At 38.2% G+C, this 13,377-nt stretch overlaps 1 protein-coding gene across 1 annotated transcript; it reads left to right on the plus strand.

Moving 5' to 3' along the window:
• The first annotated feature begins 10,157 nt into the window (after positions 1-10,157).
• Positions 10,158-11,856, plus strand: LOC145956032 (uncharacterized). Its single transcript, XM_083071587.1, has 4 exons — positions 10,158-11,088; positions 11,200-11,327; positions 11,551-11,727; positions 11,827-11,856. Exons 1-4 carry the CDS (start codon positions 10,158-10,160, stop codon positions 11,854-11,856), a joined length of 1,266 nt encoding a protein of 421 aa, XP_082927713.1.
• The last annotated feature ends 1,521 nt before the right edge of the window (positions 11,857-13,377 follow it).

A 13,377-nucleotide genomic window follows, 5' to 3' on the forward strand; every position in this document is an offset into this window, starting at 1 on the left:
GCGCAGTCCGGAGCTCAGCCTCCCGCCGCTTCGCCTCATCAAGAGCCACGGTGAGAGCCTTGTTATCCTCCCTCAGGATCTTGTTCGCCTCCTTCCATGGCTGAAGCCGGCCCTTCACCTTAGCCAGCTCCTGCTCTTGCTTGGCCAGCTCCTGCTCCCGCTTAGCCAGCTCCTGCTTCTGCTTGGCCAGGTCTTCTCGCTGCTGGCCCCACTTGGGTTTCTAGTGACTCATTATGCCTATCACCCTCTGCAGCATGACCTGGGCAGCATCAAAACTGTCCTCGGGACCGACCCTATCAATCAATCCCTGGTCATCGGAGCTCAACGAACCCTGAGGAAAGAACCTCTCCGCGGTCACCCCCGCGCTCCATAATGAATCCATACCGGCGGACGCGCTCACGTGATCCAGCCGCACCGTATCTATCCCCTTCCCAAAGCGATGGGACACATATTGGGTCCGGGAAGGCCCCTGCGATGAGCCCGCCTGCAAACACCAGTCCCGCATCACAAATAGATAAGGAGACATGCGAGAAAGCCACAAAAACAAAAATAAAACAAAAAACCAGACTCACCCCAGCAGCCTGGGCGGCCAGCCCAGAAGCCTGCACCTCAGGATCGGCGGCATTTCCCGCCTGCACCTCAGGCTCGGCAGCTTTTCCCGCCTGCACCTCAGGCTCAGCGGCTTTCCCCGCCTGCAGCTCAGGCCCAGAGGCATTTCCTACCTACAAAAAATCACCCAGATCAAACAGCCAGGCAACATAGCAAAAAGCCAGAGTGAAAAGTTCGAAAAGACAATACTTACCACCTTGGCAACTCGGACGGTCTACTCGGAAACGCAGACCTCCACCTCAGCAACGCTAACCCCGCCCTGCAAAGGGATCCATAACGCCTCAAGAAACAAAGATGGGGAATTAATACGGAAAACGCGTGCATATGATAAGCTACTCACCTCGGCGTCCGGTGCAGTAAGCCCGACACCCTGCACCACCTCCGCCGCAGCCACTGGCGAGGCCTCCTTGGCCGGAGGGCTGTCGGTGAGATCCACAGCGTCCACAACCCGGGAGGTCGCCTCCTCGACATCGTGAGAAGCGGAGGTCCCCCCGACCTCCTCCTTCCCCCTCTTCCTTTTCCGGTGGGTCTTTAGGGAGACAACATCCTCCTCCGGAGGCTCGGGAACCTCGAGCTCGGAAACATTGTAGCGGTGTTTAAGCTGACGCCACAAGTTTCTGCCCATAATGCCTGTAGAAAAGAAACAGAAACACATCAATAACCGGCAACTACACAAGTCCTAAAAACCTACCAGAGCACATAATACTCACTCTCTAAGCCCCTCTCCCTGAAAGGCGAATTCGCAAGCGACAAGACGAGCTTGCAATCCAACGGACGAGGGAGCGCGACAAGATTCTTGATGGCGGCCGTCTCCGCGGCCGTCACCTTCAGATCCCCCAAACCGTGAAACTGGGACGGCTTGGGACACCAATAGAATGGAAACCTCGGCAAACCGCCGAAGTAGAACACCTCGTCTTCCAAAGGGTCAACACCCACAAGGGCGACCCGGAAAAACTCCTGCTTGAAATTTTTGTACGATTGGGAGTAGGGAGTAAACAAGCCCCCATCCCTACTCCCGCTCAAGGACAAAATTCCATAAGGCGGAACGCCCATCTTCAACTGATAAAAATGAAGAAAGACGCGAAGAGACACCTCTATACCTAGAACTGTACACAGGACCTGAAAAGCCCTCAAAAAACCCCAACTATTGGGATGCAACTGGCAAGGAGCCGCGTTGATGAAATTCAAAAAATCGCACTCAAACTGGGTAAAAGGAAGACAGACACCCAAATCCCTAAAAAAGCATTGATATACATAGAAATGAGGGGGATCAGTAGACCTCCCCATATACACGCCCTCATCAGCCTGACAGGGCTCAAGCCGAATCATGTGGGAAATAGAGGAATCGCAAACCCTATGCGCTCTCCGAAACGCATTCACTTCGAGGAAAGAGCGGAAAATGCTCTGAGCCTCGGCCACCTCGCGTTTGACCCAGTCGTAACCAGGAACGCCCGGCTCTGGGCCCCTAGGTGGCAGCGAATCTTTCTTCTCAACAGTGGCCCTTCCAGCGGCCACCACCTTGCCACGCGCCTTGCCCCTGGCAGACGCAGAGGATCCGACACCACTTCCACCCGCCATGAAAAAAGAGAAGAAGCAAATAAAAAGGAAGTACCTGGTACTCCTCCTCAGAAAACAACCCTACCAAAGAAGGGACTACCGGAAACGACGACGGCGACGGAAGTGCAAAAGAGAAAGGAGGTAAAGGGAACCAAGAAAAGCTCTCGTACTCGAGAAGTCAGAAGAAAGACAGGAAAGAGGCGCGAGAAGAGAGAAAGGCTAAAACTCTCCCCGAAATTCAAAATCGACGCGACACGTGTCAGTTGAAAGGCACACCCGACGACACACTTATTACCAAACCATCATTAAAAAACCGTCACTGCCCCCAATACGTCAATCAAACGTCTTCAGAGCATGAACAGTCGCGACGCGTGGCGAGCCTCCAGCTAGCGTATGCGCAAAGCCACCTCTCCTCTCACGAGCCCGACCTTAACTCCTCGGCCCACGGCCTTCGGAGCTCGGGGGACTAGTGTACTGACCGCATTTCGCACCCGGGCTCTCAGCCCGGGTTGACATTATAAGGGTCATCCCGGACATGCGTTGAACAACGTCAGCCCGAAATCCGGACAGATCACGCTCGAGCCCGGAGATCTCGTCCCAGGCCAAAACCGTTCTCCAATTATACCATATTATGTCACAACGTGATCATATCATATTATATGATATCGTATCATATCATATCTTATCTCAGGCCCAAGACAACCCTAACTCACACAAAGGTATGTGCATTATATATATACGAGACTCACACTCATACAAACCCTAATTTTAGCATCGGAGTCTCTTTTGCAGGTATCTCCCCCATCTCGGAGCACCAATACACCCAGCAAAGGAGGCTCACCAATCTTACCCGGCGGATCAGCTCTACAGCAGATTTCCGGTAAGAACAAAAAGAAATATTAATAAAAAAAACAAAAATAAAAAATAAAAAAATTGTTTTTTAATGATTATGACCAACAATAGTGATTACTCATAATATTTTTTTTCTCTTTTTTATGATGATTTTTGTTAGATTTTGTTGTTATAGATTATGATATTTTTTGATAATTTATTTTTGAGACTTAGTAAATTATTGTCATATCAATATATAATTTCTTTTGTCATATTATATTCATATTATATATTACTAATAGGAAGAAAAAAATACACTTTGTACTTCCGTAAAAAAAAAAACTAGTGATTTCTTTAAATAAAAAAAAAAAGTTAAGTAGTTATTATTTTTAAAGAGAATAGTCATTTTATATATATATATATATATTTATTTTATTCTTAAATATAAATTAATGAAAAAAATAAAATACAACATAAAAATATATATTTCTTTTATAAAATAGACACTAAAACATGATATTTCTTTTATATATTATTAAATATAGATATATATCCCATTTCAAGAGTTAGAGAAAACTTTGAAAGTTTTCATATATAAAAAAAGGTAAAAGCTATGAAAAAAATTCAATTATAAAATAAATTCAAACTATTTAACATAAATATTTCATTTCTTTCTATTAAAATAATTACAAGACAAGAAAAAAAGAAAAAAAGAAAAAAAGAAAAAAAGAAAAGAAAACTAACAATGACAACCAAAAACAAAACATGATGACGACTCTTTCAAACAATATTTCTTTGATTCCCACATATTGGATGGACTATTAAATCAAGGAAACCAGCTAATTAAACATTTGCACAATGGGCATCGAGCTATTGATTGTTCTACAATGGCATAAAATGTTTTGTCGGTGCAACTAGTGCGAAAGAGAAAAAGACCCTTTGATCCTTGATTGTCACTTATCAATTGGTGAATAACTTCTTGGTCTATGAAACTACACCCCGTAGAGTTTTCCAAGCAAATACCCTCTCCAAAATCGATCAAAGGTCTAAAATCAAATATCACAAATCCAGACTCACAGTGGCGGTAGTAAACAAGCTCCTTCTGTAACCAAGAAATTAAAATAACAAGAGTATAGTTTAATTTTTTTTTCACTATAATAAAAAAAAAATCATATTTATTAAATTTCATATGTTAGGGATGTATAGTGATAGAGTTACCTGAATATCAAGAACTCGTTCCCATGGAAAAGGAACAGAGACATCAGTGTTATTCCGAAGAAAGTTAAACAATATAGAAGTATCCATGACAATTTAAAACGATAATAAAGAAAAGTGTGATAGAAGCATGTTAAACAAAGATATTTATAGTAGTTTTTTTTTTCTTTTTGTCTTCTAAAAAAAAGTTTTCATATATTTACAGATATTATCTAAGTCTCACTCTACATTTAGTGAGTCTGACATAAAGTTCATCTATGCATTAATCATTTCCTTAATAATCTAAATGAATGAAATTACTCTTGTTGAAACCGTTTCATGAAATTCTGGGACTCGAGGTTTGAATCACATAAAAGTGCTTTAATAGTGGAAAAAAACTACTTCTTGAATTTGAAACAAATATACCTCTAAAAAGACAATTATAAATATAAATAAATATATTTTTTAAAATCTTAGATTTTTAAGTGGAAAGGATTAACTCCTTTTACTTAAAAATAAATAAATAAATAAATAAATCTTACTCAAAGTAACGATTGATATTCAATTATTTGAGAAATATCAGGAATACATTATAAACTTACATTTTATTATTAGTTGAAAAATCAAAAGATTATACTAGTCTCACCTTTTATTTTATAAGTCTCATTCATGAATTTATATTTTTTTAATAAATTTTAATTAATAATAAAAAGTTAATGTTTTATAAAATTTATTATTAATATTTCTCTAAATATTTTAGATTAAAGATGATAACATTTAAAATTTATCAAAAGTTTCAAACTCACTCTTATTCCTTATTGGTAGATACTACAAGTATCTTATAGACAATCCTTCTTAAATCCAGTAGGAATACTTACTGGGTAGGAATTCTACAGATTACAAAACTAAAATATTTGACACATTATGAACACATGATGCAACCATTTTCCATACAAATTAGGGAGCATCATGGATATTACATTAGTAATTGTTATATATATATATATATATATATATATATATATATATATATATATATATATATATATATATATAATTACCCACTAAGTCATAAATCGTAATTATTATTTATTATATATATTTTGAATCTTGAAAAAAATTCTCTTTAAATGTTTATTTGAAACATGTCAAAGTTGCTAATTAAGGATTGAAACATCATGGAATTTTGTATTTATTAATAGTCAGCTGGTTATTAAGGAGTGAATTTTTAATAGATATTATATAAAATATTTTATTTTATTTTTAATTAAGTATTAGAAAAATGATAATGAATTTCATCGGTTTCATTATTGATGTATATTTGAATTTGTGAATTCATTTAAAAAAAAATTATTATATGTTCATTTATGGTATATTTATAATTTTTTTAAATAAAATTTTTAAAGTAATTCAAATTAAATTAAATTATTTTGTTTCTTTATCAAAATTAAAAACTAAAATATTTTGTTTTTACTGTTTAATTTTAATTAACATTAAAATAAAAAATTATAATTAAAAGTAAAATAAGAAAAATTTATACAGATTTAAAAGTAGATGAACTCAATTGCATTCATTATTTTTTTGTGTATTTGAAATTTTTTGTTCATTTAATTATTATTGTGCATTCCTTTATTATATTTATAAATTTTAGTTATTTGAATAAAAGTATCATATGCATATTAAATATAGTTATATTTTAATATCTTAATTTATATAAAAATAAGAAAAGTATGTCAGTAATTACAACAAATTTTCACTTAAATTAAGGATATTTTAGACAACAAAATTGTAAAATAAATTTTTTTTTTCGGATTATTCTCCCTAAGTCATAAATTGCAACTATTGTTTTGAATTTCATAAACATGTTATTTGAATGTATATGGGGAACATCATTATTGGTTAAATGTTAAGTACAGACACTTTATTACTTACAACTTGTGTGTGAGTTTACTTTAATATACATGATTGAACATAAATTATTTTTATAATAGAAAATAATTTCTTTTTTTATATTTTATTTAAAATTTAAATTTTAATAATATTGAGTAGATTATATTTTAAAAATAAATTTATTCACATACAAAAAATTAATTTACATATATTATTAAAAATATTAGTAAAAAAAAGAAATTTATATAATAAAAGAAATTTATCAATATTTAAAATATTTTTTATACAATTATTTTTTTAATTATAAATTTATAAACTTACGATATTTATGAGTGTACATCAACATACATGTTTATGCATGAGTTTTCTCTTCAACAGAAAATAATTCATTTTTTTCTTATACTTCTTTTAAAATTTAAATTTTACTAATATTAAGTAAACTATATTTTTAAAATAAATTTATTATTTTTCTAAAAATTAAATTTATTGACCTAATTAAATTTATTTATTTATGTATATATATAATAAATAAAGCTATCTATCAATCAAAAGAGTGTAAAATATTTTTATACTATTATTTAATTATAATTATTATATAATAAATTTGTTAATTTTTATAAAAATTATCTTAAAAATTTTATTAATAATATTTTTCTAGTTGACCTTATAAATTTTTTTATAAAAATATATATTGAAAATATAAATTAATTAATATCCGTGTTCAAGTCTATATAACCTTTTTTGTTTGTTTATTTTCCAAATGGAATATATATATATATATTAGAATAAAAATTAGAAATATTAAAAATATCTAATTAAGAATACAATTTTTAACCAGTAAAATTTACGATGCTAATAATAAGATTTAAATTTAGGATTCTATATATATTATTTTAAGCATTCATCATTAATTTAGAGTATATATTTAAATGAAAGAAGATAAATTATATTAACAGTCATGTGAAGTGACGTTACTTTCCAATTTATGTATTTTTTTTGTAATATAAGACTATATTATTTTTATTAAATAATATAGTATATTTAATTTATATAATAACTCAAATATTTAATAATACACATTTAATATTTATAAAATGTAATGAATAAAATTATATACGATAAAATATATAAAAGTGATAAGATAACTTTCTAAAAGTCTTACTAACTAATATCATTAGGGCATTGGTTAAAAAATTAACCAGTGAAAATTTTTCATTAAAAATTACAATAAAAAAAATGTGTAAATACATTTTTTAATAATTTTTTTATTTTTTATTTTTTAACCAACATCTTAATTAACATTTTTCTTCTAAAAGTTATTTATGCTAAATTTTTTTTGGATAATCATGTAAATTATTATTATTATTATTATTTATAACTACGTATAATTTATTCTTAACTTTTATAGGAGTAAAAATTAAAAGAAAAGAATATTATAAGGTTAGTTTTGAAAAAAAATATAAAAAAAAGAACAATTTATTGTTATTAAATATATTAAATATTTTTCTTAATCACGATGAATAGAGTATAAGGAAAAAATTAATGCTATTATAAGTGTAGTATTACATAATTAGTAAATACTATAATTAATGTTATATAATGGAAAAAAAATATAACTACTTATAATACTTCATTGATGACATTAAATGTTTTATTATAACTAACATTAAATTTTATAAATATATTTAATATTCATTAATGTTGCAAAAGTTATTAATATTAAATTAAAGCTACATTAATATTTGTATTCAAATAAATGCATTAAAAGCTACAATAATATTTGTATTCAAATATATACAAAATTATTTCTTATAATTATTAAATATTATGATTAATATTTATTCCATTTCATAATATGTGTTCTTCTAAATTATTTTATACATATAAAAAATAATAATTTTATAAAATTAATTTTAAAATTAATATTTTTTATTAGAAACAATGCAACACCAAACTTATGAGATCCGTGGCTCCTTTTCCTCACTTTCCCCCTCTCTACTCTAAAACTCTCACTCACTCTCTTGTTTTTGGCTGATTCAAGGTAGTGGTGCGGAGTAGCTGTGGTTTCTAGCTGAGTTTGCGGAACTTTCTTTCCTCCTCCTTCGGTTGTTCAAGTTCTTCTTCAACTCTCTTCTCCATTTCTCCTTCCCGAAAGCTCGGATCTTCTAACCGAGGTAAGGGAAGCTAGAGTCTCGCTATGTTTGGCTATAAATGAGTCCAGAAACTCATTTGTTGTTTGATGATTGATGGTTTTTGAGCTGAGATTGCTGAAAAATGGGATTTTGGGGTTTTCGTGGTTTTGAAGAAATTTTGGGGTTTTTGATGATTTGTGTTTGCATGTCGGAAATGAGGCGTTTTTATTGATGTTTGATGAAAGAGGGAACTTTTGGATGGTTTGCATGTTGGTTTTCTGGCTGTTTTTGCAGGATTTGGTTAAGTTTTTTGAAAATGGAGTGTTGCTGCTGAACCTCGCGCTGGGCGCTGTTCTTCGCGTCTTCGCGTCGGGCGCGTGACCACCAGGAGGCTCCATTTAGGCAAGCCACCGGGCGCAAAGGTGTGTGCGCCGGGCGAGCTTGAGAATGGGAGCCACTGGATGGCCCACGCCGAGCGTGACCTCGACCGCGCCGGGCACGATATCAGTTGTGCCATGCTTTCGGGTTTTCTGGTGCTGCGCTGGGCGCGACCACTGTCGCGCTGAGCGCGGAGGCTCCTTGGCAGTCTCTGCCAAGGGTGCACTGGGTGCAATTCGAATTGCGTCAGGCACGAGGCCTTGGTAGGTCTCTGCCTTCCCCACGCTGGGCGCGGGTTAGGCCACGCCGAGCGCGTGAGACTCCTTAGAGTCTCTGCCTAGGCTTGTGCTGGGCGCAATTGATATTGCGCCAGGCGCGTAAGAGCCTTGGGCTCTCTGGCTGGGTCACGCCGGGCGCGAGTACCCTTGTGTCGGGCGCGCTGGCCCCTGGTGCTCTTTGGTTGTGCCACGCCGAGTGCGACCATGAGTGCGCCGGGCGCGTAGGAGGATGTGGAGTTATATGCTGAATTTGCTGATAATATTGAATATGCTGTGCTCACTCGATGTTAATGCTGAAAATTGATGTTAAGCTGTAATAGAAGTATAATGTTGTGCTGAGCTGGGCTGTTATTGATGATTTTAAATGCCGTATTATATGATATTTCTATGCTCTAGAATGATGAGTTGAGTTGTGAGTAGTAAGTTGTGTTGAATACTACTTAGCTGTGTCGTATGCTAATTTGTTGTGTTGTGCTGTGAGCTATTTTGCTGTGTTGTTTATTGCTAAGTTGTATGCTGTTATAGCCACTATTGTGGTGCTGTTATAGCCTCTTTGTCGGTGCTGTTATAGCCACTATTGTGGTGCTGTTATAACCGCTTTGTCGGTGCTGTTATAGCCACTATTGTGGTGCTGTTATAGCCGCTTTGTCGGTGTTGTTGTTAGCCACTATTGTGGTGCTGTTATAGCCGCTGAGCGGTGCTGATATTGCTGAATTACTGTGGTGCAGTATAAACTGTGCGGATGTGCTGATAGCTGTAGCTGTTTTCTACCATATTGCTATATATGTATGTTGATTTCTTTACACTAGCTTACCCCTTGTTGTTTCCATGATGTTTGGACTGTGATGATCATACTATGTATGGGAGCAGATCAGGGATAGGTTGGTGGCTGATGGTGAGTCTGTAATGGGCAGGCGGAGTTGATCCTTTAGATCTTTTGTTGTTTAGCTACCCAGTAGTGTAGCCTTTGATGTATTTTGTACACTTTAACTCTATCCAGACTTGGATCATGTATATGTATACACTTGTTCCTTTCTGTGTGGTGTTTCTAGTGTGTCGTGCCGTGTGTAGTGACTAGTCGGGTCGTTACACTTTAGTGGTATCAGAGCAGTTCGAGTCTAGTGGACACTCTTTGGGGGTGGTTCCTTTAGGCTTTTGTTGTGCTGAACTCTGTGTTGTGTTGTCTTGCTGTGTTGTTGCTGTGCTGATTGATGTGATGTTTGCTGTGCTGTTGATTGCTGTTTGGTCTAGTTATTGTGTACTAAAGATGCTGTTACTTTTGTAGACAATGTCTAGAGCCAACGAACAGATAGCCCGTGCCATGAAGATGATGGCCATGGCTATGCAGCAACAGAATGCCTATTTTGTTAGGACGGAGGCGGATAGAGCTGCGGCTGGTGCAGCAAGGCCCACTGGGTCACAGGAAAGCTGGGACCTAGCCGAGTTCCGGAAGTGCCATCCTCCGCAGTTTAGAGGAGATGCAGATCCAGAGGTAGCTGACCACTGGATTTGTGAGCTGGAGAAGATTTTTATAGTGTTGGGCTGTTCACAGGAGAGGAGGTTGGCATATGCTGTATATATTCTGGTTGGGGAGGCAGAGCATTGGTGGAGAGGTACCCATCACATGCTGACCGCCAGAGGGGTGGTTGTTGACTGGGAATACTTCAAGAGGATGTTCCTAGAGAAGTATTTCCCCGAGAGTGTGAGGCATGCCAAGGAAGCTGAGTTCATGCGGTTACACCAAGGAGGGATGACTGTTTCTGAATATGCGATGAGATTCGAGCACTTGGCTCATTTTTATTCACAAGGTATAGCTGAGGCCTGGAAATGTCGAAAGTTTGCTGAGGGTCTGAAATATGATCTGAAGAGAGTGGTGGTGCCTATGGCCATCACAGAGTTTCCAGCCTTAGTGGAGAAGGCGAAGGTGGTTGAGCGGTTGGAAGGTGGTAATCGCGGGGTGAAGACTGCTGAGGGGCCAACTGGGTCCAAGAAAGGCGGGAACCAGAGGAAGCCGTATGATAGGCCCCAACCTCAACAAGGGGGTCCTGTCATTAGACAACCTTCTGGTGCTGCAGGTGGAGGGAGGCAGGGTGGAGGTGCCGCTCTGAGATGCTATAGGTGTGTCGGGCCCCACTTTGTCAGGGATTGCCCGCACACTGAGAGCCGTTGTTTTAGATGCCACCAGATGGGCCATGAGTCGGCCAACTGTCCTACTAGAGGTAGACCAGAGAGGGGTGATGCACAGAGGAGTGGTGCCTAGAGAGGTGATTCTTAGAGGGGTGACAGACCCACTACAGCTGGTAGAGTTTTCGCTTTGATTGGGGCTGAAGCTTCTACTTCCTCAGATCTTGTGAAGAGGAAGGGTAGAGCTGCTGGTAAGGATGTGATGATCATTTTTGATTCTGGTGCTTCTCATTCATTTATATCATATGCTTGTGCTGCTATGCTGGGTGTGCCTGTGTGATTTGGGGTTGAGACTGCTAGTGTCGACGCCCGCTTCTGCTTCGGTAGTTGCTTCTGAGCTGTGTGCTAGTTGTCCGATTTTGGTGAATGAGAAGAAGTATAAGGTGAACCTGATTTGTTTGCCTTTGGTGGATATTGACATAATCTTAGGGATGGATTGATTGTTTGCCAATCACATTCTTATAGATTGTGCCAATAGGCGGTTGATTTTTCCTCAGGTGGAGGATGAGCTGTTGATTTCAGCTGGCCAAGCTGAATCATTGCTGAGAGATGGAGCAGAATGCTGTCTTCTGCTTGCTGCTATGAGTGTGGAAACCGAGAGGGTCTTAGCTGATGTTGACGTGGTGCGGGATTTTGCTGAGGTGTTCTCGGATGAGGTGTCTGGGTTGCCTCCTGTTAGGGAGATGGAGTTTAGCATTGACTTGGTTCCAGGTGCGGGGCCAGTGTCGGTGGCTCCCTATAGGATGGCTCCTGCTGAGCTGGTTGAGCTGAAGGGTCAGTTGGAGGACCTGTTGGAGAAATAGTTGGTGCGACTGAGTGTATCGTCGTGGGGTGCTCCTGTGTTGTTGGTGAAAAAGAAAGATGGAGGTAGTCGACTTTGTGTGGATTACTGGCAGTTGAACAAGTTGACCATTAAGAACAAATATCTATTTCCTCGGATAGATGACTTGATGGACCAACTGAGGGGAGCATCTGTATTTTCTAAGATTGACTTGAGGTCAGGTTATCACCAGATTAGGGTGAAGGAGGGTGACATACCGAAGACTGCTTTCAGGACTAGGTATGGTCACTATGAGTATGTTGTGATGTCGTTTGGTGTGACCAACGCCCCTGCAGTGTTTATGGATTACATGAACAGGATCTTCTGATCGTTCTTAGATAAGTTTGTTGTGGTGTTCATTGATGACATCTTGATTTATTCAAGAACCCCGGAGGAGCATGGAGAGCACTTGAGGTTAGTGCTGGAGATTCTGAAGGTGAAGCAGTTGTACGCTAAGCTTTCAAAATGCGAGTTCTGGTTGAGTGAGGTGAAGTTCTTGGGCCATGTGATCTCAGCTGAGGGGATTGCTGTTGATCCGGCTAAGGTGGAGTCGGTGTTACAGTGGGAACGTCCAAGAACTGTCACGGATATTAGGAGTTTTGTGGGTTTGGCGGGTTACTATAGGAGGTTCATTGAGGGATTCTCCAAGATAGTGGCACCTTTAACCCAGTTGACGAGGAAGGAGCAGCCGTTCCTATGGACAGATGCCTGTGAGCGGAGTTTTGATGAGCTGAAGAGGAGGTTGACTACTTCTCCTGTGCTGGTGTTGCCGAATTCTGGTGAACCTTTTGATGTGTACTGTGATGCTTCTCACCAGGGTCTGGGGTGCGTGCTGATGCAAAACAGGAAAGTGGTGGTGTTTGCCTTGAAGATATGGAGACATTATTTGTATGGTGCTCGGTTCAGTATCTTCAGTGATCACAAGAGTCTAAAGTACTTGTTTGATCAAAAGGAACTGAACATGAGGCAGAGGCGGTGGATGGAAGTTCTGAAGAATTACGATTTCCAGTTGATGTATCATCCTGGTAAGGCCAATGTTGTGGCGGATGCACTGAGTAGGAAATCCATCCACATGTCTAGTATGATGGTGAAGGAGCTAGAGCTAGTTGAGGAGTTCAAAGATCTGAATCTCCATGTGGAGTTAGCTCAGGATCACATTAGTTGTGAGATGCTTACCATAACTAGTGAGTTCTTGAGGCAAGTTGGGCAAAAGCAGTTGCAAGACGTCGAGCTGGTGAAACTTCGTGGGTTGCTGGGTATCGAGAAGGTCGTTGGTTTTGAGATGGGAGAAGATGGAATCTTGAGGTTCAAGGGCAAAATTTGCCTACCTCAAGATGCTGAGCTGAAGAGAGCTGTACTGGAAGAAGGCCACAAAAGCAGACTTAGCATACATCCTGGTATGACTAAGATGTACCAAGACCTCAAGAAGACTTTCTAGTGGTCTGGTATGAAGAGAGAGATAGCTGACTATGTGGTGGCCTGTCTGACTTGTCAGAAGGCGAAG

Source organism: Cajanus cajan, chromosome 3, assembly GCF_000230855.2.
Source record: "Cajanus cajan strain Asha chromosome 3, NIPB_CcT2T_4, whole genome shotgun sequence".
NCBI lineage: Eukaryota > Viridiplantae > Streptophyta > Magnoliopsida > Fabales > Fabaceae > Cajanus > Cajanus cajan.